This window comes from Dromiciops gliroides, chromosome 2, assembly GCF_019393635.1.
Source record: "Dromiciops gliroides isolate mDroGli1 chromosome 2, mDroGli1.pri, whole genome shotgun sequence".
Taxonomy (NCBI): domain Eukaryota; kingdom Metazoa; phylum Chordata; class Mammalia; order Microbiotheria; family Microbiotheriidae; genus Dromiciops; species Dromiciops gliroides.
This window is the reverse complement of record NC_057862.1, coordinates 112,741,348-112,766,618: the sequence shown is the minus strand read 5'-3', so window position 1 is coordinate 112,766,618 and position 25,271 is coordinate 112,741,348. Positions and strand designations below refer to the sequence as shown.

Genomic DNA, 25,271 nt, shown 5'->3' with positions numbered 1-25,271 from the left:
TGTTTTAAGGCAATTAGGGCTAAGTGACCTATCCAAGGTCACAAAGCTAGTATGTATCTGAGGTGAAATTTGAACTCAGGTGCCCTGAACTTCAAGGCCAGTGCTCTAGCCATTGTGCAGAATTTAATCTCCAAGGTAGGGAAGCCCATTGTTTTCTACTCAGGCTTGGATGGAGACAGATCCTTTTGTCTAGATATAGTCCAAGGCTATCTAGTAGTTTGAGTATAGAGATAGTTTCTCTGTCCATGGATGCCATGATGTTACTCTCAGCCCCCATGATTGTCTTTGGTCTAAAAGAGAAGGCCAAATGACCATCCTTTTATTATTAACCTACTGACCTTATTAGCAAAATAATTAAATTACCCAGAAACTTTGTCTCTTGAATCTTTTTAATCATCACAACATAATATTCCATACCTGTGCACCCTGGCTTCTGGAAAAAGAGTAGGGGGATGTATCTTAAATCTATTTGGGGCCAAGCTGGTTGTTTATAATTCTGTAACATTTAGTTTCAATTGTTTTGTAGTGGTTGTTCTTTCCATTTACATTGTTGCAGTTGTTGTAATATTGTATTCCTGACTCTGCTTAGTTTACTTTGTATCAGTTTATATGTCCTTTTTATGCTTTTCTTTATTGGAAGTTTGGCTAGCCAGATTCCCTGGTCAGTGGACATTGCTTTTGTTTCCAAGTAGTTACTATCACACAAAAAAATGCTGCTAAAAATATTTGGGTGTATAGGGAGCTTTTTTTAAATAGCGACTTAATTGGCATATATTGTCCAGCAGTGGAAACTGTGGGTTCAGTGGTTTAGATATATTAGCCATTTTATTTGCTTAATTCCAAATTCCTTCCCAGAATAATTGTTCCAGTTTATGGCTTCACAGCTTTGCCAGCAATGATTGCATTAATGTGCATTTCTTTTCGTAATTCCTTCAACTCTGACTATTCTCTTTTGTTATCTTTTCCCATTTGCTGGGCATGAGGTCAAGTTCAGATTTTCTCTTAACATGAATGATTTGGAGCATCCTTTCATGTCCTTGTTCATAGTTTATAATTCTTTTGGGAACGGTTTTTTCAAATTTTTTGACCAGTGTTCTATTGGGAATGGCTTTTGATCACATATCTGTTAGTTGTCTGTATATATCTTGTTCAACAAAATGTTATTGGAGATATTTGAAATAAAGATTTTTTCCCCCAGTCAGTTACTTCTCTTTTTATCCTATGTGCTAATTGGGTGTGCAAAAAACTTCAATTTTATAGAATCAGAATTATATCTTTTCTTTTTTGTTTTGTTTTGTTTGTTTTTTGTGAGGCATTTGGGGTTAAGTGACTTGCCCAAGGTCCCACAGCTAGTAAGTATCAAGTGTCTGCGGTCGGATTTGAACTCAGGTCCTCCTGAATCCAGGGCCAGTGCTTTATACACTGCACCACCTAGCTGCCCCTAGAATTATATCTTTTGTCTTTCATAATTGACACACCCTTTTTTTGGTTGGGAATCAATCCCAGATCCATAGCTATGAGAAGCTTATGAGCTGCTTCTTTTCTTATTAGCATGTACTATGGGCAAAAGCACTCTCACATTAACTTGATTGGATCCTGTCAATGTCCACAAAGAAGGAAGGGCAAATATCCCAATTTCCTGATGAGCAGTTGCAATTTTCCCCCAAGTTAGAGCTAGTAAATGACAGAAATAGATCTTAAGCCCAATTCTTCTGACATCAAGGCAAGTACTATCTTCCCTGTGCCATACTACACTTTGTTCCTCACCAGTCAAAACTCTTAAGGGGCAGAAGGGAGTTAATTTGGTTTTTCTTCTCGGAAAAGTGTAGTAAAGATCACATAGTATCAAATATGCCCATATTATAAATGGCCCCAAGGTTACTGGGAGGCCACGTGAAGGACTGCAGTAAGGTCATGGCAACTGCTCCAACTTACTCAAAGATAAGAACTTTTTTATACACGTGGGATATAAAGGTCAACAGTCACCATGCAGGCCAGACTTCATAGGAAATGAAATTGGATAGGGATTATAAAATGCAGAGGTTCTGGTAGTAGAGGAGAAGGAAAATATAGAAAGTGCTACAGGGATGATTATTCAGGAATCAGAAAATTAAACTGAAATATATCCAAGTTTTAGCCATGCAAGGAGTATTCATCATTTTCTGGACTTTTGTGCTTTTTTTTCCTTGAAAAGGCAGGTGCTTAGATAGCAAAGCTGATAAAGGAGAAAAGTGCCTTTAGAAACTCCTTAGTTTGTGTTCAAGGCCCCCTATATAAAGGACTCTGAATTGGAGCATCACATCTTTCTTTTTCCTTTTATCCTTCACTGTAGGAGAGATCTAGACATAACCCAAAATTAGGTAGGTGGGTATTCCACACCCATTGGAAATAGAATTCCTAATGTGCAAACTACAAATGGACCTCACCATAGCAGTCAATGCTTCCCAACCCCAGCACAGGATCAGCAATCTGTGAATATGGCTGAAAACAGTGCAGGAATTGAACAGTAGTGGAGTAAGTAGGAAGTTCAAGGAACGTAGGGTACAGGATTCTTACCTACAGGACAAAATAAATAGCTATGTCTTGCCATAAGAGAGAGCCTGAATCTTCGTGGCAGAGGACAGACCCAGCCAAGTTTGAAGATTGCTGACATCTACAGGAAAGCGAGCAACAGCTTTATTTGGTTAGCCTCCTCCAAGCTTCTGAAGAAGAGCCACTCCTGCTTATATTTTATGAGCAGTTAGGAGAAAACTAACGTTTCTAAGTCATTGTAGTACCTACCCCCTTGTATTTGTAAATCACTGCCCTCGGGCCTAGGAGCCCTGAATTCTATTCCAACTGGGCCACTCGCAGAAGGGGTGTTGGATCAGATGATGTCTGATTTTGACCTTGTAAAATTAGGGGGCTGGCCTTTCTATGATTCCTTCAGCCCCAGAATTCTAAGAATCCAGGGCACGACGAAGGCTAAGAGGCTTTGTAATAGCTTTTCAAATCAAACAAGCGTTTATTAAGACCCACACAAAGATACAAAAATCAACAGTTATCAGGGAGTTCATTTTCTATCAGAAGAGCTAACATACTTATGCCTTGTGTGGTGCTGTCTTTCTTAAGGGTAGGGTGGTACGACAGGCAGGTGTTGGGGAGGGTCATTGATAAGTTGGGTCACGTGCAAGGCTCCCAGCATTGCCCGGGGACAACCCCCGGCTCTCCCAATAGGCCCGCAGCCAGCCGAGGCCTTCATTAGTGTCCCCACGTGGCCGGTACTCGCAGCCCACGTAGCCCGTGTAACCCAGCTCCTCCAATAGCTGGAACAAGTAGGGGAAGTTGAGCTCTCCGGGGCTGTCTGGCTCGCCGCGGTCGGGGACTTGGGCTATCTGCACGTGCCCGACCAGGGGCAGGAAGGCACGGATGTTGCCGGTCAGGTTCCCGCCCATGATCTGCCAGTGAAACACGTCCAGCTGCAGCCGCAGGTTAGGCCGGTCCACTCGGCGCAGGATGGCCGCCGCCTGCTCGGGCGTATCCAGGAAGTAGCGCGGGTCCGTGAGCCGGCTGTTGATGGGCTCCACGAGCCCCACGAGGTTCTCGCGGGCCAGCACGTCGGCGGCGTGCCGCAGGTTCTCCACGAACACGGCCTCCATGTCCCGGGCCACGGCGGCGCGCTCGGCGCCCTGCGGGACGCGGCCGGCCATCAGGTGCACCTGGGGGCAGCCGAGCTCCCGCGCGTACGCGACCGCCAGCTCCAGCCCCTCGCGGAAGGCATCCTGACGCCCGGGCACTGCGCCCAGCCCCAGCTCCCCGACGTCGGTGGCCCCCGGCGGCGTGTTGAGCAACACCAGCTGCAGGCCGGCAGCCCGCGCCGCCGCCGCCAGCTGCGCCGCGGGCTCCGCGTAGGGCCAGGCCACCTCGGCCACCGTGAAGCCAGCCCGGGCCGCGGCCTCGAGGCGCGCGCTCAGCGCCGGTCCCTGCTCCGAGAACAACCACGACAGGTTGGCTGCGAAGCGCAGAGGAGCCATGGCTGTCTCTGTGTCCCGAAGCCCCGGGCCAAGGTCCGCGCTCGCCCGGGCTCCGCTCCGCCTTTTCCGCCCCGCCGCACACCCTCTGAACCCCTCTTTAGGCCGGCCTTTGCCCGAGTCTGCGGAGGAACGCCGGGGGAGGGTGAGGAGGAAGGAGCAGGTACCTGGAAAGACCTCAGGCTCATTGATTTGGAAATGGAAGGGAACTCAGGGGCATTTAGTCTGGCTCTGATTTTATTTTTTTTAAACAGATGAGAAAAGTGAGGAGTAGAGAGATGAAGTAACTTGCCCGGAGTCACACAAGGAGTCAGGAATTGAAAAATTAATGAGTTTGCAGTAAGGAGCTACCCAAGGTTTTGAGAAATCACATGAACAGATCCAAGGTCACACACAAGTGGTTTGGAATTTGAAACTGACATTTGTTTGGGGCAGTCACTTGACCAGATCTGTAAATAATAATAATAATAGCTGAAATGGAGAGAACGTTTTAAGGTTTGCTGAGCACTTCAATCATTCCACAAGAATGTATTGTGTACCTACCATATGTGCTAGGCACCCATGCTAGGTTCTGGAGATACAAAGGCAAAAAATAGGACAGTCCCTGCCCTCTCTTCTACGAGAGAAAGTAAGTACACACACTAGGAAATAAAGATTATACATAGAAGATAAGTATATATAAAAGAAATATAAGGTAATGGGAGGAGATGCTAAGGGAGTGGGGAGAGTCAGCAAGGGTCTCAAACGGAAAGGTGGTATTTGAACTGAGTATTGTGGTGAGAAGGGAGTGTATCCCAGGCACAAGGAAGAGCCTAGGCAAAGGCACAGAAGGGAGACATGGATAGTGTGTGAGGAATGTCAAGAAGGCCACCACTTTGGCTGTATCAAAAAGTATGTGAAGGGGAGTAATGTATAAGGTTAGAGGGGTAAGTTGGAGGCAGGTTGTGAAGGCCTTTAAATGCCAAACAGAGGAATTCAGGTTTGATTCTGGAGGTTAAGAGGAGCTACTTTAGTGTCTTTTCAGACTAGTACTTTAGGTCACCAGTTATTTAGTGTACATTCAAACTGGATGCCTACATATTGAACTCAATATGTTCACATCAGAGCTCAATATTGTTTGACACAAATCTATCCCTTTTCTAACCTTCCTTATTTATTAGGTCAAGGACATAATGACCTTTCCAGTTACCCACCTTTGCAGGTTTAGGCATCCTTAACTTCAGTCACCTCACATCCCTACTCAATTGCCAAATATACTTTTCACTTTCATAACATCTCTTCTGTCAGTTACCCTTTTCTCAACACACAAACATCATTCTGGTTCATGTTTCTATTACAGATCCCCTGAACTGAAAGTTTCCTAACTGGTCTTGCAGCCTCTCCCTCCCACCACCTATCCATCACACAACTTCCAAAGTGATCATTTTCCTTAACCGTTAACCATGACAACTCTCCGATAAACTCCAGTGGCTCCTTCTTATCTATAATCATAAAGGTTAATAAGGGATGTCCCTGGTTTCCTTAAAGACTCAGGAAATGCTACCTTCTTCAGGAGGCTTTTCCCCATCCCATTTGAGACTGGAAGCTGTCATGGGGTGCAGAGCACCCCAGAAGTTCTCTGGGGCACATCAAGGAACCTTCTCCTTGAGAAACTAAACCAGAGGACAGATAATGCCTAGAGAGATAAACTGAACCAAATCGGACTGAGCTAGCTTGGGATTCCTACCCTTCATACTGGTCTCCCTTACCCTGGGGAGATAAATTTGGGTGTGGCTTCGGCCTTTGTGTCCTGAAGAGGGATCCGTAGCCACCCCTCACCCAATTCCTCTAGTCACTACCAGTGGGGGATGGTCCTCCACTCCTCACCCAATTCCCCCAGCTACCACCAGTGGGGGATGGTCCTCCCTCACTAAAGCAACTTTTCATGGGCAGATGGTCTACTCCCATCAGTCCTCTATAAAAGTACCTTCCAGTCTCCTGTTCGAGGAGATTTGGTACCTCTGAGCCATGTGCTTTATGCCAATCTCCCCATGAAAAGTCCAAGGATTTCTTTCATGGTTTCCCTCCCCCCACCCTTCCCTTTCCTTGCTCCTAAATAAACTACCACCTTATTCTAACTACTTTTGTGTGCAAGAGGGTGTAATTCTTTAAAGAGGAATTCCTAAGAACCCCATCCCCTACCCCAACCCGTACCCCATTTCCCCCCCCTCCATATCAAAGCTAAATTCTTTAGGTGTTGTCTGCCCCTCAGAATATAAGCTACTTGATAGCAAAGATTGTTTTCTTTTTCTATTTGTATCCCCCAAATCACAGAGATTTGTACATAGTAAGCACCTAATGAATGTTTTTTCATTTATTTATCCCACCAATTTAAAGGGCCTTCCCCTGTAAGGCTACCTTTCAACTGCTCTGTAAATATACTTGTACAGGGTGGGCCAAAAGTCATGAAGGCGTTTCAATATTTAATAACTCCTTTATTTTTTGTTCTTAATTTGCAATACAATAGCATCATATACAATATATATGGGAAACATATATAGGAAATAAAGAAAAAAGATTTCGAAAAGTTATTAAAACATCAGACCCCTTCCTGACTTTTGATCCACCCTATCACCGTATAAATACCTATTTATTTATACGTGCCTTCCCCCATTAGAATGTAAGCTCCTTGAAGCCAGGGGCTGTTTTTGCCTTTCTTTCTTATCTCCATCACTTATCACAGCACCTGACACATGGTAACCGTTTAAAACGCGATAGTTGATTGAAGACCAAAAAGAGGAGCGGGTTGGTGGAAATGAGCAGTTTCGTTTTAGATGCACAGGAGGAAGTTGGGGTTCATCTGGACTCAGAAAGGTTAACTGACCGGCCAGAGACACACAGTTACTAATTTGGAAAGACAAGGATCTAACCTGACTTCAGTTGCCCCGCCCTGGCCACTATCCTGCTCTGCCCAGATTCGCAGAGAACGGCGGCCGTAATGGTCCAAATAACGCGAGAGTCGCTTCTGAGTCCTCTTTTCTCTAGCGCCGCCCTAAGGCTCGGGTTTGGGGGGGGGGGAGGGCAGGCGGAGAAGAGAGGGAAGCACGGGGCTGGGGGAGGGCCGAACTACGGAGAGCAACTGCAGATTGGCCGGCCAAATCACCGCTCCGGAAGCTTTTAGAGGCGGTGGAGGAAGTGTCCCCTTCGTCCCATGCGTCTGAGGAAGCGGAAGTAACTGTGCTTTGTGGTCGGGCTTGGAGCTTTGGGCGGGTAGCAGCTTCTGCTCAATCTTGTTTCTGTCATCTCGACTACCCCTTTCCGCGGCCCTTTTCCGACCCCCGGACAGCTCATGCCCTCTTTCTTCGTTTCCCGCTTGTTCTCCCTCCTTCTCTTCCTCCCCTCGCCGTGTCCAAAGTGATGACGGTCCTAACGTACACGTCTAGCTAGGGAAATCCCCTCCCTTTGCTTGAAGTTTCAAGTAGCTCTTCACCAGCTCTGGAATAAAAGCACTCAAATGATTAGCCTTTTAAAAGAAAACCGTTCACTTACTCTTTTTTGTTGTTGTTTTTCTTTTTGGCAACACGTCTGATATGGAAATAGGTTAGTGTGATTTCACACGTATAACGGGCATATTGCTTGCCTTATCAATGCGTAAAGGAGGGGGGATTTCGACCTATTTTTTTTTTAATCTTAAAAATAGTGGGGCAGCTAGGTGACGCAGTGGATAAAGCACCGGCCCTGGATTCAGGAAGACCTGAGTTCAAATCCGACCTCAGACATTTGACACTTACTAGCTGTGTGACCCTGGGCAAGTTACTTAACCCCAATTGCCTTACCAAAAAAAAAAAAGTATAATGATTTTTTCCATGTTAAAAAAAAAACACCTTGCTAAGTTCTACCTTCGGTCTTGCCACAATACTCAGTTCAAATACCACCTTTCTGTTTGAGACCCTTGCTGACTCTCCCCACTCCCTTAGCATCTCCTCCCATTTCCTTGTATTTCTTTTATTTTCACATTGTGCCGCCTTCTCTACGCTCCAAACAGGTATCCTTGCTGTTTCAGTACAGGGATTTTTTTGCCTCCCACTTCTGTGCCCTCATACAGGCCGTTCGCCAAACCTGCATGCATACCATGCTCACTCTTGGAATTCCCTGCTTGCTTCAAGGGTGTGCTCTGGTGCCACCTCCCCGAGGAGGCCAAAACTATTTTGTATTAACTTATCTGTGTCCGAGGTGGTTTTTCTCTTGCAGGCAAGGCCTCTTGTAATCTTTGTGTTCCTATCTCCATTGTTTCATAGTTCCTCGAATTTAATACCAGCTTGGAGGTAGCAACCTCCTTAAACTTCCTTAAAATTCTCTTCCCCCATAACAATCTTTTCCCTCTCAAGTTTAAATGAACAGTGCCATTACTAATTTGAAAACTCCTTTCTCAATAAAGCCTTCTCTTGGCCACATCAACAGATAATGAGCTTACCTTGCTCTTGGCTCCTACAGCACCAATTATTTACACCATAGATTTGACACAAGATATACAAAGTGTACACTTAAAAGGCAGCATATACTGCATGTTTATGCCTGGGCTCCCAGCTAGGCTGTAAACTCACTGAAGACCTGGACTATTAATTGAGGGTATTAGAACAGCAAATGGTTAATTGTGGGAATTAGGTGAACTACACTGACTTCTTCTTGTGACTCAGTTCTGGAGCTAGTTTCTTTTCTATTCAATTAAGAGTCTAGTCCAATTTCTGTCTTGTGAGAAAAATTTATTCAGTTGTGGGAATTGTGAGAAAATCTTATTGCACTGTTTGAACCTAGCCCTGCATGTCCAGAAAGCTGGACCAGCTCTACCTGCTGCTTAGAAAACCTTAACTAAGGACCTGGGTTATGCTGACCAGAAACCCAGTTATATACAAACACTGATGCAAGGAGTTTTCTTACAAGTATAGATCTCAAGCAACTCACATGTCTTATTTGAAAATTGGTCCCTTATTGGTCAGTTATTGCTTCCATGTTTCTTTGATTGAATGCTTGTGTGTGGGGGGGGGGCGGGGGGAGCAGGACACCTCTTTTTCTGAATTCAGGGGCTTGCATCTGTTCACTCTTCCTCTCCCAAATTGGAAAGTCCATAATCTTTCCTCCAATTAGAAATCAGATGACCTAATTTTGTATCCTGATTAATTGTTCCCTTTTAATTAATTGGGCTAATTTGGTGAGTTGTTTTTAATTCATAGAGATGTCTTCCTGTATTTGGTTGGGATCCAGTACCAGTTTGTTGAACAACTGGCATGTTGCTTAATAAATCGATATGCTGAGAAGCTTGAATTTTTGTTTTCAGTCATTCATTTCATCTTTCACCCACCACAGTACACAATTTTATAATGCCTATAATACAAATGGTACAAGGATATCATTTCCTGGACACAATGCCTCAAACATGCTCAATATTTTTTTGATGAAATAGCTACTATGTATCAGTGCTAATAAATTACACTTTAAGTCAGGCTTTTCAAGCTGAACAACCTTATGGACTTAATGTATAAGTAACTTTAGATAAAGCATCTATGAAGTGCTTTTTATATTCCAGGCACTGTGCTAAGCACTGGGAATTTAAAAAATTATGCACGTGGTGGCATCTTTTGACCTATTAATCAATGTAGCTCTCAGCCAATAGACACACTTTACTAACCCCCTATTCCAGCTTCCCTACAGAGTACTAAGAATAGGTCATCCCTTTAACTTTGTTTTGATGGGAGTGCTCTGAAAGCAGAGGGTATCTTAATTCTGGAAGCTATATAACCAGTGCCAAATCAAATTCAAGTTATTTGCCTTAGTGTCAAGGAAGTAGGACCTTGTTGTTCAGTCATGTGACTCCATCTGGGTTTTCTTGGAAAAGATACTGGAGTGGTTTGCCATTTCCTTCTCCAGTTCATTTTATAGATGAGGAAACTGAGGCAAACAGGGTTAAGTGAGCCCAGGGTCACAGAGCTAATTAAGTATGAGGCCATATTTGAACTCAGATCTTCCAACTCCAGACCCAGCATTCTATCCATTGAGCTCTAGCTTCTTAAACTGTGGGTTGTGACCCTCTATGTGTCATAAAACTGAATTGGGGGGGGGCGTCTCAAAAAATTTAGCAACAGTGAAAGGTTATGTATACCTATTTTATATACCCATATACTCAGAGTCACATACCTCGGGCAAAAAAGAGTCATGAGTGAAAAAAGTTTAAGAAGCCCTGTATTGAGCCATGTAGCTGTCCAGGTGAACTGATAAGCCTTCAAATATTTGACTGTCAAGTGAAAATGGATTTTGTCTTTATAAGGCAGAACTAAGACCAGTGGTGGAAGTCAAAGGGAAGTAATTTAGGCCCCAAATAAAAAAAACATGTAACAATGAACTGGGCTATATTTGACTTAGGGAGCTAAGTACTTGTGTATCAACTGGATGACCATGTGAAGGATTTTGTAGGAGGAGATTCTTGTATTGGGCTGGAGAACTAAATGACCTTTAAGGTCCCTTCATACTTCAAGGTTCTATGAAAATAAAAGTCAGGTGGTAGGCTCAGAAACACTTCTTAATAGTTTTGCCTTAAGAATATTGTCCACCCAGGGCAGCTAGATGGCGCAGTGGATAGAGCAACGGCCCTGGAGTCAGGAGTACCTGAGTTCAGGTCCGGCCTCGGACACTTAACACTTACTAGCTGTGTGACCCTGGGCAAGTCACTTAACCCCAACTGCCTCACTGAAAAAAATATATTGTCCACCCAACCTAGTATTTCTTTCTTTTTTTTTGCAGGGCAATGAGGGTTAAGTGACTTGCCCAGGGTCACACAGCTAGTAAGTGTCAAGTGTCTGAAGCCGGATTTGAACTCAGGTACTCCTGAATCCAGGGCCGGTGCTTTACCACTGCACCATCTAGCTCCCCCCCAACCTAGTATTTCTGCCCAAGAGATGTTTTGTATTAAACATGGTAGCACTTTTCAACTATGTTTAATTTTTAAAAGGACATCTCAGGCCTCAGTGGGTTTTGAAGATCTTCAAATACTCAATTACCCATAGCAGAGGCTGTCAGTTTTGGTTATAGACAGTACTATACATATAATTCAACATAAAACACTAACTCAAAGATATAATTTACATACTGTATTTCTAATAGAAAAGCATTGTGACCTTGTTTTAGTCCTAAGTATTTTAGTTCATAAGTCTTTTCCCAACAGAGAGCTATGGACTTCATGAAACCACTTGGTAACTTCAGGCAAAAATAGCTGGTCAGACACTGACTGGGGCAAGTAAGTTGATTTGTACAACTAAAGCTCTTCTGTTACCAGTGTTTTAGGGGGAGAACTCAGCTTCTTATTTGAATTTTAGAAGGAGCTAAATTCTGAGATTATTAAGAAGCACCAAAGGAAATTCTAAGATTGAGAAATTTTTACCTCGCCCGGGTTAGAACAGACTTGAGAAGTTAGGGCTGAAGCACTATTAGTGCTATATGATGACTGATTAGTTGTTACACTTAAAGGAATTTCAGTTTAGTTTCTGACCCTTCTTTGGATATTGGTTATGTAGATCTGGAATATAGGCCAAGCTGTCCCTATCACAGAACTGTGCAGCTTGAGAATTGCATAAAACTTAACAAGATAAAGGATTCTAACCAAACCAAGAACTTTTACTTAATTTCCCAGGTACTCTTGTTTTTCCATAAATAGGGACACCTGGTATCTATCTACCTTACTAAAAGGGAACCTATCACACCTCTTCCTGTAGACTATAGACTTTTCAGGTTAGTCACTGCTTCATCTTCATTCAGGAGGTTAGCATATAACTTTTTTGGGGGAAGTAACTTTTCACAGGTGATTTTTTTCTCATGTCTTTTCTAGAGTTAACTTTGGTCAGTGGCTCCAGATAAGAGTTCCTTTGAGAATGTGGTTTGTCTTCTCATGTCACCATCACAAAGGCCATTTAATTTAAGATAAGTATGTTAATGGCCTTTATAGAATTCCTCTGACCACATGGGACTACTGCTCCTATAACAGTAGAAAAGTTGGAAAACAAATACACATTTTCTGGGATCTCCAGATCCCACCAAAATTTCTCAAATCCCAGGTGGAGGGGTAACCAAAGGAGACATTTTAAAATGACTAAAGGCAAAAAAAAAAAAGTAGTGCTTGAGGTCTAAAATAAATTGATAACTGGGGAGAGTACAAGTATTCACACATATTGCATTCTCTCAGATTAGTGAAATGAAGAGTAATATCCTGGGAGAAGAATGGCAGGGGTTATACTTATTTTATTTATTGTTCAGTCGTGTCTGACTCTTTGTGATACCATTTGGTATTTTTCTTGGCAAAAATACTGGAGTGGTTTGTGATTTCCTTCTTCAGCTCATTTTATAGATGAGGTTAAGTAACTTGCCCAGGGTCACACAACTAGTGTCTGAGGCCAAATTTGAATTCAGGTCTTCCTGATTCCAGGCCTGATGATCTATTGCCTGCACCACCTAACTGCCCCATTGTTCTAATAGGTGTGGACAAAAATTTGATGGAGATGACTGATCTTTTAATAGAGGTGTTAAGGGTGGTATGGCTGACTAAAGCAGCACTGGAATAGAGAAATGAGCCAAGAAGAAAATAGAATTCTGTTTTATTAAGAGAAAGGGAAATTGTTGTTGGTTCTGAAGCCTCCTAAAACTTTCAGATTCCCAGAGGCAGGGTATGGAAACAGCTTCACCTTCAGAATTTTTCATCTTTCTAGAAGTGACACCTGAGTCTGTGTGCTGAGCCCAACCTGACTCCCTTCATCTTGATGTTTGGTGGCACAGGTGTCCGTCATGGGACTGATGAAGGGAGGAGGAGGAGGAGGAGGAGGGGTGTTCAGCCTATTTGTAGTCCAGGGGACTCAGAGGCTTGTCCTCATACTAAGTCAATCTTAAAGACACTTTGCCTGTTACTTATTGCTCAGGGCACATTCCAGGAAACTCTTTCCCACAGCTCAAGAAACCATCTGCTTTGTCTCTTCTACATAACCTAGTGAACATTATCTTAGATACAACACTGGGTTTCAAACCAAAGACTAACACTATGGAAACATAGCTGTAATTTGGAGAAATTCTTTTTGTACTTATAGTGCATAGTGCAGCACTTTATAGGCAGTAGGCACTTAATATGATGGCTACTGACTTTAATCAAACATAGTACCTTTACTCGTAGCCATACCTCATTAAATAAAGAAACACCAAGTTGGCAGGTGGTGTCTATAGTCATTTAGAGAACACCAGCCTCTGGCAATGATCTTTGCTTCCACCCTTCCTTGGAAGAGACCCTAAGAGATGTGACCTCTCTTCATTTGTGTCTTCAAATGATGCTGGATGGCAATAACTGCACACTCACTGTGGGTCCATAGTTCTGCTGTGGAAGCAGGTTATATGACTGTCATTGTCACTACTCTGATGGTGACAATCCCACTTCCTTCTCCAGGCAAGGAGGGTGTTCAAGGATAGGACTGGCCTCTTCCTATTTCTGAGGTGTAGAAGGTAAGGCACAGTCACACAGTGAGACAATGAGAGTAAGAAAAGAACTCTGGTCTCGAATGGCTTTGGAAACATGGCTTCAGTTTCAACATCATTTAAAAGAGAATTATGAAGAATATTTTCTAAGACAAGTGTGCATTTTAATAAAAGAGAAACATTTCTGTTGGGTAGTGAACCTCAATTGCTTTTTCAGATGTGGTACAGAATTAAATGCAATAGAAACTTTTCTTTTGGAGTTGATTACCTGGTATTTGAAACTTGAAGCTTTATTGATACCTCCCCAACATTTGGTGCTGGTCAGCGTTTCTCTCCCATATGTGTTCTACGGTGCGCACTAAAGTGTGAGCTGTTATTAAACCTTCTCCCGCATTCACTACATTCATAGGGTTTTTCTCCTGTGTGTATTCTCTGATGTATAATAAGGCTGGAGCTCTGATTGAAGCTTTTCCCACACTCTCCACACTTATAGGGTCTCTCTCCTGTATGAATTCGTCGATGTGTAATGAGATTTGAGCGATCACTGAAACTTTTCCCACATTCAAGACATTCATAGGGTTTTTCTCCTGTATGTATTCTCTGATGGCTGGTGAGGGTAGAACTCTTGCTGAATCTTTTTCCACATTCAAGACACTGGTAGGGTTTTTCACCTGTGTGGGTCCGCCAATGAGCATTGAAATGTGAGCTATTAGTGAAGCTTTTTCCACATTCACTGCACTTATGGGGTTTTTCGCCTGTGTGAATTCTCTGATGCATAATAAGGCTTGAGCTCTGATTGAAGCTTTTCCAGCATTCACCACATTTATAGGGTTTTTCTCCTGAATGGATTCTTTGGTGTGCTGTGAGGTTAGAGTGATCGCTGAAGCCTTTTCCACACTCAGGACATCTGTAAGGCTTTTCTCCTGTGTGGATTCTTTGATGGCAAAGAAGATGTGAACTTCGACCAAAGGTCTTGCCACACTCATCACAATTGTATGATTTCTTCTCACCAATGTGAGCTAATCGATGAACAGCAAGGTGTGAGCTCTGACTGAAGTTTTTTCCACATTCAGAACATGTGTTTGGGTTTTCTCTGATGTAGGTTCCCTGAAGACCTATAAAATTGCCTAGATTTCTTTCCTGAGGAGATGGGGGTCCTTGTGCCTCCCCTGGGAGCATTTCCCATTGCTTTTCAGTTTGGTATTCACTTTCCCAGGCTTTCCTCCAATTAAGATAATGGGAAACATTACTTTGAGGGCTTCCCAGTAATGTTGCATGTAGTTCTATTTCCTCAGAAATTTCCTGGCTCGGATTCTCCTCATTCTCATTACTCACTTCAAAATCTGAAAAAATGAGTAGAAAATAGAAATTACTGATCTCCCAAACTGAGGGGAATAAAAGTGACCTATGGATGAAGCATGTAGTATTTAAATACTGGCATGAATGCAATGAGTGCATGGTAAATGCTCAGTGATGGGGAGAAGATTCCAAGTTCAGCCCAGATGCATATATAGCCATTGGCCTAGTACAAGCCTCAAGAACAATGGAGCAAGTCTTCTTGGGCATTCCTTTTTCCTGTAGTATTCTTCTCTGTGACACTTTGGCACTAGTGGGGTAAAGCAAGTGCAGCCGGTTGCCTATCTATTAATTTCTTTTGTGAATTCCTCTGCTCCCAACATGCCCTAACTCTCTTGTGTTCAGAGGTTTAATTATTTCTTTGTTCTTACCTGTATGGGAAGTTCTCTGAATTTCCTTGGAATCCTGGAGACTGATGTCCCATAGCTCTTCCCTGCTCTCTGGCTTGGAGTTTGAATCTGGCTTGGGAATGGGAAGTTCTGCTAAAAAAAATAGTAAACGAGTCCCATGAAATTTCTGTAGAAGATATTCTGAGGTTTCCTCTCCATAGAAAGGGTGAAAAAGCATAATAAAAATATCTAGGAAAACTTAGGGAAGTCTGGTGTATAGATAGAAAGTTCATAGACTCTCTGATTAAAGTTATAGTAGAAATTTGCATTCTGAAGGCCAAAGGGCATATGGACAGAGTTTAGGATTTAGGAGATGGAAGAAAAGTATATATTTGTGAAATACACATATACCAATGCTTGTTAGATACTTTGGAAACAAGGAACTTCAAAATTTCTCTCTTTACTCATTAAAGTGACCCTCTTAACCCAGTCCCCATTGCTTCTATAGTTTTCATTTCTATCAATAACAGGCATGATGATAAGCTCTTGAGCTGAGAAAAGCAACACTTGTTTGTCCTCAGTATCAGACTGCTTATAGCCCTAGCACCTAAAAATCTTAGTGATTCACCCAGGATAGCTCCTAAGTCAATAGAAAGATTTGCATATGCAACATTTTGATGATGGGAAATCAATAGCTTATAATCAGAACAACTACACTAAAAAGTGACTAGTTTCCCATCCAATAAACAGATAGTGTTCTTGAAACAGATCAAAAGCAAAGTCAGGACTACAAGTGAGGTTTCCTAATGCCTATATTATGATTCTCTGCATTTAGACCATCATTAGGAAGCAGATATCGGGTCCCATAGAAAGAGTTGCTTACCACTGGGATTCTGAAATAGCTCCTGTGACTTCAAGCTCTTGAGCTCCTTTGGTGATGCTTCCACATCCACATGGTTGCCATCTTCTGTTATTGTCTCCTGATTCTCCCAATCGATGCTCTCCTTGGATTCAGCTTTCCCTTTTAGAAGACCCCCTGCCATCTCTAAAACATCAAAGGGAGTAATGGTGGTCCAGGGACTCATCAGGGCATCCATCTCCTCGTAGAAGGGGCAGGTCCCTGGGGTGTGGCCACTTCTTGCTTTTCGGTAGTGTGTCTGAAGGTTTTTAAATCTATAACGACATTGCTCCAGAGTTCGAAGGAAGCCACATTCACGAAGCCGTTCAGCCACAATCCTGTACACTTGACGGTTCCTATGACAGGTCCGGAGTTTTTCATAAATACGAGGCTCACCAAGAATCCCCAGAAAAATCTTGGTTTCTTCATATCCCCAGTGCACTCCTAGAGAAAAGTTTAGACCTATCAAACAAGGGTTGTTCACTCTATAGTCAGTAGAAAAAGTTTTCAGAATCTTCCCTCCCACCCCCAATTCCTCTATAATCACTTTTAGTAGCAACTTCCTAAAAAAAAAACCCACCAGAAACCAGTCAGATTGGAGTTGTTTCCTAAGATTAGACTTTTGGTAGTCTATCTAAAACATGAATTTGTTTTTACATATACAAATTGTTTGGATATAATGGGTGTTCTGACTAGTCTTGTGAATGAGGGCTTTTGTACATGTACATAACCCTGGCCCACATGCCTTCCTACTACCTACTATTATAATGCCCTGATTCTATGGAAAGAGGTTAGGACAAGAACATATCACCAAATTTCATGAAAACCCAGGAATTCCCACCTTTGTTCTTGATATAGTCTTACCTGTGGCACTTCGAAACAGGCTTGGGGTACTGGGGCTTTCAGATGGCTCATCATTACCCAATTCCTCACCATCAGAATCCTCTGTTACAGCCCCTGAATGAAGTTCTTCCAAAGATGCTGCTGTATGGCCCAGGTCCAGTTCCCTGGACCCATCCTCTAACACAACCCCTGCCATTGCTATCTCCTCATGTTCCCAACTATCCTTCTCAAGTTCTTCAGTTTCAATATCATGGTCCCCCTGCCCAAAGAAATCCCCTTCCACCTCTGGGGTGGTGACAGCAACACGGGGGCTCATCAGAGCATCCATCTCCTCATAGAATGGGCAGGTTCCTGGGGTGTGGGTGCTTCTTGCTTTGCGGTAGTTTGTCTGAAGGTTTTTAAATCTATATCGACATTGTTCCAGAGTCCGGAGGAAGCCTCTCTCACGTAGTCGCTCGGCTACAATCCGGTATACCTGACGGTTCCGGTGACAAGTTCGGAGTTTTTCATAAATCCAAGACTCACTGAGAATCCCTAGGAAAATTTTGGTTTCCTCATAGCCCCAGTGTACACCTGCCACCTTCTCATCTTCCAAGCCCTGACGCTCGAGATCTTCCCAGTGTTTGACTTTTTTCATTACTGGTCCTTGACCAAGTTTTGCTCGTTCTGGACCCATTCGAGAATCTCTTGAATTTTCCTTCTCCTTAGAGCCTTGAAGATCTGGGTTCTGCTGTTTCTCCTCTTGCTCTAACTGAAAGATCATATTGGGTCTGGGAACTGGAAATCCTGTTGACAAGGAAAAAAAGAATATAGTAGTTTGTGCTGATCAAGAACTTAATGGGTTTTTAAAATTTTCTCTGTACCAAGGTGAGGGGAGGAAATGGATGTTTCTTGTTATTTGTGATGAGAGAAAAACACCACCAAAGTTCTAAGAAGATCCTACTGAAGAACAATAACTTAGAAGTTTAAGAGGGAAGAGTGTTCTTACTCTGTGAGACATCATTCTCATAATTCTCCTGAGTTTGATTTTGGTTCTGTGGAGCTGGGTCCAACTGCCCCTGTGCCTCCTGTGAGAAGTATATGGCCACATCTCCAAAAGTCACCAGCTCCTGAAATAATGAAAAAATTTTCCCATTCTGAAATGACTGACTGTAGAAAAATACAATTGCCCTGTCCAGAAGCAAAGAAATTTATTTCCAATTCTGAGTGTGGCAAGCCTGTTGCAATCATGCAAATCTGTACAAGCTCAGGATCTGAGCAAGCAGTGTGAGAAAATATGAATTTTCTTAAAAAGTGAGAACATGTTCCTTGGCTCTGACCCTGTTTTGTTGTTGTTCTGTTTTTGTTGTTGTTGTTGTTTGTTTTTTAAGAATACTAATGTTTATGTAAGAAGGTTCAGGACATATTTTGTAGGCTAATGGAATTTTGAAGCCTATTTTCCAGGACAGTCAGGTCTGTCTGCTATAATCACTGGGTGGGGTAGGGACACTGCAACCATATTCCTCATGGGTTAAACAGTTCTAGGTGGAGGGAATGGCATAGGGCCATATTCACATAGCAGTGATAAGACAAAGAGGAAATAAAAGCTTACCTGAGACCTGCCCACCATCTCTTGGTTACCACTACTTGCCTCCAAAGGAAGATCAAGTACCTGACAAGTAGGTAGAGCTAAAGGAAAAAAGAATCACTAGATTATACCTGTTTCCAACCCCCTTTATATGGCAATACTAGATTTGTTTAAGAAGGAGATAAGCTATTTCTGCTATTGCTTCTTTCTGTCAAAGGGATTTGGTGACAAAGTGAAGTGAGAAACATCTAAGGGATGCAATAGATTTTGTCCTTTCATTTCCAACCAGTTTTTCCCTTAGCTCTGTGACACACATGTCACTTGAATAGTTCTGTAACACATGACTGAGAATTATTGCATTCAGGGGTCCAAGCCTTATCCTGTGGCTCTGCCACTAACCAGGCCTGAGCTCCCTGACCACCCTCATCTATTGGGACTACATTGACTTTGCCACCCTTCCCTTTCCCCTTCCAACTCCCACTACCCTCTCCCAATCCAGAATCTACACACTAACTCCACAAGATTAAAGAATGGCTCTTCCTCTTTGCCACCTATAGAGATTACCAGAGGACTCCAAAAATGAATTTCTAAAGATTCAAATAAAAGTACTAGTTTTGTGCAGAATCCTTTCCAAATGGCAGGAAAATGTCCCCATCACACGCTTTCTGCTCTCAAAGTTAGCCAAGTTCTCACAACTCCATAAACCTCCAAAAAGTGTTCCCTCTTTCCTTCTAGTTACTTACCACTCTCTTGAAGGGAATGGGGCTCTATTTTAGGATCACAGCTCAGCTCTTTCTCTGGTTCTAGGTGTAATCTCTCTGCGTTCTCCTGGAATGTACATTTGGATTTTGTCTGTGTTTGCTTCAGATGGATACTTAGTGAATTGGGTACTGATCCTGCAGCTGTTACCATCTCTGTGGGTACTTCCTGCCCTTTCATAACGACTGGGACCTAGGAAAAGCCCACAATTCCTGTCACTGCAAAGCCTGCTAAAAGTGGGCAGACTCTTGTAAGTTAAAATATAACCATCCAAACTACTCTAGGTAGGATCCCCTTGGACAAAGAGAGAAAACCAGGCTTCCTCAAATTCTTTAAGTTCTTAGTGAATAATACAGAGACATCCAAGAGTAGCTTCATGTACTGCTAGAATCAGGTTCTGCAATGAAGTGCCATGCACTTTCAACATTCTTTTTTTTTGGGGGGGGGGGGAGGCAATGGTTAAGTGCCTTGCCTGGGATCACACAGCTAGTCAAGTGTCTGGGTCCAGATTTGAACTCAGGTCCTCCTGAATCCAGGGCCAGTGCTTTATCCACTGCGCCACCTAGTTATCCAAGAGCTCTGGATTTTGACTCGACATCCATTCTTACTGCCTTGAAACACGGACTATCCCTACTAAACATACCTTAAACAGCCATACCAACAACAGTAAAGTGGTTGGCTTTAAAGGACTATTAGTGGGATTCAGTGTTTTCACTGTACTTAGATGCTATTATTATCCCTGTTTTATAGATGGGGAAATTGATGCAGACCAGAGGTCAAGTGACTTGCCCAGGGTCCTATCTAGTAAGTATTTGAAGTTGGATTTGAACAAAGGTCTTCCTGAGTCCAGGTCCAGTGCTCTATCTACTAAGCTGCCCAGCTGCCCTTTTAAGCCTTTTTCTTCAGGCTGTGTGAGGCAGAAACTGTTGCTTGTATAGTTATTCCAAAGAAATGGGACTCCTTGCCACTTACAAAGTTCTCCTTCAATGCAATTTAGAATTTAGGAAGTGTCTACAAAGTACAAGACCTTCCATAAAATTTTTTTTTTTTTTTTTTTTTTAGTGAGGCAATTGGGGTTAAGTGACTTGCCCAGGGTCACACAGCTAGTAAGTGTTAAGTGTCTGAGGACGGATTTGAACTCAGGTACTCCTGACTCCAGGGCCAGTGCTCTATCCACTGTGCCACCTAGCTGCCCCTCATAAAATCTTACTGTGATCTCCCATCGTGGCATGGAAGTGACTCTGAGTTCTCAAGATTTGTGGTAGTAAAGAACAAGTTCTGGCAGGTTCTACCAGGTTGGAAAGGCTTAATGGATGATTCCAACAATAGGTCTTCAACTTTCCCAGGACCAAATTAGCTAAGTGTCTAGTCTTATTGCCAATAGATTGGCTATTTGGCAATACATTCTTTTTTCCACAACTACCTATGAAACAAAGAAGCATAGCAAAAGGGCCCCACTCCTATATGAAGCTCACCTTCAGCAGTGATGGTAGCAGAGTGGCGTAAAAGGGAACAGGGAGGGTATACTAAGAATCACTTAGTTTTCTTTCTTTCTTTCCTTCTTTCCTTCTTTCTTTCTTTCTTTCTTTCTTTCTTTCTTTCTTTCTTTCTTTCTTTCTTTCTCTCTTTCTTTCAAGGCAATTGGGGTTAAGTGACTTGCCCAAGGCCACACAGCTAGTATGTGTCAAGTGTCTGAGGTTGGATTTGAACTCAGGTCCTTCTGACTCCAGGGCTGGTGCCCTATCCACTGCGCCATCTAGCTGCCCCAGAATCACTTAGTTTTTACATTATAAACATTAACTAGCTATTGATACTCTAAATGTGAGATCTTTGCCCAGTGACCAGTAAATGGTCATATTTGTGGAGGAACTAAATCAAACCAAACTTGACATCCTCAATATCAAGGAAGCAAAAAGGCAAAAGGAAATTATAAATAAATGGGAGGACTGTGCATAGGTTTTCCTTAGAAAGATAAGTAAAGAAGTTGACAGAATTGGTTTTTTTTCATGCATCCAAAGGAAACAAGAAACATCATTTCACGGAGCATTTGGTCATTCATTTTTGCGGCATTCATAATAAGCATTTGTTAAAAGACCACCATAGTAATTGCAGCTTATGTCCTAACATCTGTTGCAAAGGATGAGGAGGGAGAAGAGAGGTAAATTTGTTCAGACACTGATTATTGATATTCAGTGAAGCATAAAAATGTAGATGTATGTTTGCCAAATGGTGTTGCCATCATCATGGAGGATGTCCAGTACAGAGTCCAAATGAAAGAAAGATTCTCTACAAATAAGAAGTCTTCTATACAGTCCTGTTTGTGGATGACTGTATCAAACCTGGGAACACTGCAGAGCCTCCTAAATGAGATTTATAATCACTCAAAAGTATCTGGCTTAACACAAGAAAAAACAGATGGATGAAGAATGTCCATTGTTCAGACAATGACATATACCCAAATGGACCACAGAAGTGGTTCATCAGTGCCTTACATCTTAAAAGATAGTGAAGAGGGTTTGGGAGCTGGTCCCAGAATTGAACAGGAGGAGAAATTGGACAATGCCTTTAATGAACCCATGCTCCTCCCTGAAAAAAGACCCTTCTTTTTAATTAATTTTTTTTTTGTGGGGCAGTGGGGGTTAAGTGACTTGCCCAGGGTCACACAGCTAGTGTCAAGTGTCTGAGGCTGGATTTGAACTCAGGTACTCCTGAATCCAGGGCTGGTGCTTTATCCACTGCACCACCTAGCTGCCCAAGACCCTTCTTTTTGTTTTTGTTTTTGTTTTTTTTTAGTGAGGCAATTGGGGTTAAGTGACTTGCCCAGGGTCACACAGCTAGTAAATGTTAAGCGTCTGAAGCCGGATTTGAACTCAGGTCCTCCTGACTCCAGGGCTGATGCTCTATCCACTGTGCCACCTAGCTGCCCAACCCTTCTTTTTAATACACATATTTTTCTGGTGGTATTGTATCTATGAGTCATGGAATACCAAAGAATTAAAGTTGCAAGTCACACAAAGACATGGAGAGACATGGTAGACATAAGTATTCTGTAGCATATTACCACTGAAGAATTGTTCAAGAGAAGCAGAGAAAAAGGAGGTCATCAGAGAAATGTGTGACATGGGGAAGAAGTGAGCTGATCATGTAGTAAGAATGAGGGATAACTGATGAACCATTCTTCTGTTCCCCTGGTATGCCTGCAATGTCAAGAAATCTAGCAGAAGGTCCCCAGCACTACCCAATGAGTAGACCCCTTGTGGAAGACATGAATAAGGCAAGGTTAGGTTGTGATCTATACCACTGAAGAGAGAACTTACATCAACACTGAATTATTTGTAAGACATTTCTAGGTACTGATGATATAAAAATGAAATAACTCCTGCTTCAAGAAACTTATATTTTCTTTGTTATTTACAGGGCAATGAGGGTTAAGTGACTTGCCCAGGGTCACACAGCTAGTAAGTGTCAAGTGTCTGAGGATGATTTGAACTCAGGTCCTCCTAATCCAGGGCTGCTGCTTTATCCACTGCGCTACCCAACTGCCCAGGAATTTATATTTTCATTGGTAACAGTGGGATGTAGGACCATTCAAACTATATTTCCATTAGTAGCAGACAGCAAGAAAGATTCAGCAAAGTGCTGAATGAATGTTCCCTAGATGTATTCTCCGAACACTATAAGGGAAATTTCCTGTCATTAAGCATCAAAATCATCCCAATGAACATGAAACAGTAAAGTGTCACGTTTTAACCACCTTGCCTCTAGGTAAAGGCTGTACCTCACATAGCTCTATTTCCCTGAAACAAAGGGATTCCATTCTCACCTTCAGCCCTGACCTGCCAGGTTCTCTTTGCAGATTTTCCACCAGGGCCACCGCCTCCTCTCCATTCTCTGGATGTTGTTCTCTAACCCAGGTTTGGATTTCTCTAGGAAGAACAGTCAGGAACTGCTCCAGCACCAGCAGCTCTAGGATCTGCTCTTTGGTGCACTTCTCTGGTCTCAACCACTGACGACAGAGTTCTCGGAGCTGGTTCAAAGCTTCACGTGGCCCTGCTGCCTCCTGGTAGCGGAATTGCCAGAAACGCTGACAGGAAACCTCAGGACCTTGGTCATTTCCATGAAGGAAAGATTCCTGATGCCCGTAGGAATCATCTTCCAGTTTCACTATTAGGAACCCGTCTTGTGTTTGGGGAGCCTGGACCTGGGAGTCCAAAACTACAGCCATTGTCCAGTTCAAGAAGAGGTTTTGTTCTTATGGTCGTATCTCTTCCTTTTTCCCCCCCTGGCAAGCTAATTCTTGCCTCTGGCTAGGCACCACAGAGGGGAATTCTTTCAGAGGGCTCTAGGTACAGAGAGACACAATAGCATCAACAGATTTTACCTGAGGGATGTTAACCCATCTCAAATCCCTGTAGAGCAGCATAAAATACCTCCTTGTTTTTTCCTCTCCCAGCCCTCTTCAATAAAGGTCAGTCTCTACCTATCACTCCATTATGATACCAAATTATGTTTGTCCCCAGAACTAATCAGAACCCAGAACAACATTGAGATCACATAAAAAACAGCACCATGGAGAGCAGCACCTGAGTGTGGCATGGGATTTTAGGAATCGGTAGGCTGCTCTCCAGAGCTCACTTAACTGGTAGGTTATTTGCCAAGCTTCTCCATTCCCTGTTCTCGTTGGGTCCCAAGCTTTGTGACTGAGCTAATGAATCATAGATTTTTTGTGTTAGAAAAGACTTTTGGAAATAAGAGTACAATCCTCTCCTTTTATATATGAGAAAAGTTTGTCGAGAGAAGGAAGTCAAGTGATCTGCTTAAGGTCCCGCAAATAAATTAGCAACAGAAAAAGGGCTCTAAGTTTAAACTTATATTAGGCACTCGAACTCGAGAGTTCTAACAGAAAGGTGCCTCGGGTTAACATGTGCAGTCTTGCACTGGAAGTTCTCCAGTGTACTCTGGGGACCACTTCTTTCTGAGCTAGCCGGCTATCTTAGAGGAAGGGGGGAGCCCACGCAAAACACGCCGGGGACTATGAACATGCCGCAGCCACAGCACGAACTACGGGAAAAAGAGGAAAGGGGGGGGGCACCTCTCGGGAGTCAGGAGGTAACGGTCTCGAGAGATGCTGCCCCTGGGAACCCTCCCTGCCTGGGGTCGGCGTGTCTCGGAGCCTGCTGCCGGAGAAGCCCCCCTCCCCTCCCTTCACAGGCCTGAGGGCCCCGGACAGTGCCCGAGCGGCTCGGGCAGCGTGCAGCCCCCATTGACCCGGTCCCCTCCCCATGCTGCTGCCGGAGCTCCGCACCGCGCGGGGAGATCTGCTCACTCCCGAGGGATCGCCAGCTCTTCGGGGAGCCCGCGTTCCCCGCGGCCTCTTCGCCTGCCCCTCAAGGCGCCTAAGCGTAAGGCTCTGAACAGACAGACAGACAACTACGGCAACACAGGAAGCGGAAATGCGGGCCCCGAGAAGAGGGACCCAGGCGGAATCAAAGCAACTACGTCTCCCAGAAGCCTCCTCGTGCTCCCCTCGCCGCAAGACCAGCCAATGAGAAAAGAGTGACTTCGGGCGCTACTTCATACGGACCTATCAGCAGAGGAGAGGGGTGGGCGCTCCCGGTGTTTGGAGGTCCCAGATGCTTGGAGGCCGTTTTACGGACTGAGCCGTTAGAGTCGTCCGCCACCCTGTGGCTTTTCTCTTGGCTGGCCCTGAAAAAGTCAAGAGCGGCGGCCCCGGGGCGAGGTCTTATAAGGGGCGAGGTCGGCCCGGCCCCTCAAGTAGAGTCCGGGCCTGAGAGCGGCGGGCCTGGAGAGCAAAAGCCCGGTCCAGTAACGGTTTCATTCATTCGTTAGTTCCACGGGACACGATTCGGTGCTTGCTATAAGCGAGGCCAGCAGGGCCCAGCCCCGACCCGAGGTGTGTGTATGCTTGTCCTGCACAGAGGAAGCCTGATGCCGAGGAAGTGCCCCCAAATTGGAGACTGGACAGCGGCATTCGAACGTCGGCTCTGCCACTAACCCGTTATGTGATC

At 43.6% G+C, this 25,271-nt stretch overlaps 2 protein-coding genes across 4 annotated transcripts; both read right to left on the bottom strand.

The window, feature by feature from the left end:
• Positions 1–2,984: 2,984 nt before the first annotated feature.
• HYI (hydroxypyruvate isomerase (putative)) lies at positions 2,985–4,141 on the bottom strand. Its single transcript, XM_043980083.1, has one exon. It carries the CDS (start codon positions 4,011–4,013, stop codon positions 3,147–3,149), a length of 867 nt encoding a protein of 288 aa, XP_043836018.1. The 5' UTR covers positions 4,014–4,141; the 3' UTR covers positions 2,985–3,146.
• Positions 4,142–7,069: 2,928 nt separating this feature from the next.
• On the bottom strand, positions 7,070–24,700 carry LOC122738034 (zinc finger and SCAN domain-containing protein 32-like). Of its 3 annotated transcripts, none has more exons than XR_006354623.1 (9): positions 23,066–24,653; positions 19,227–19,434; positions 18,508–18,584; positions 17,905–18,025; positions 16,938–17,702; positions 16,059–16,517; positions 15,218–15,328; positions 13,759–14,833; positions 7,070–7,484 (listed from the first exon to the last, which is right to left on the bottom strand). XR_006354623.1 is itself a non-coding variant. In XM_043980080.1 (9 exons), exons 2-9 carry the CDS (start codon positions 23,465–23,467, stop codon positions 13,812–13,814), a joined length of 3,165 nt encoding a protein of 1,054 aa, XP_043836015.1. In that variant the 5' UTR covers positions 23,468–23,584; positions 24,569–24,700; the 3' UTR covers positions 12,632–13,811. The 3 variants fall into 3 exon arrangements, 2 of the variants coding, with proteins under 2 accessions (XP_043836015.1, XP_043836016.1); XM_043980080.1 differs by lacking the exon at positions 7,070–7,484 and having other exon boundaries at positions 12,632–14,833; positions 23,066–23,584; positions 24,569–24,700; XM_043980081.1 differs by lacking the exon at positions 7,070–7,484 and having other exon boundaries at positions 12,632–14,833; positions 15,218–15,325; positions 23,066–24,654.
• Between the last annotated feature and the right edge of the window lie 571 nt (positions 24,701–25,271).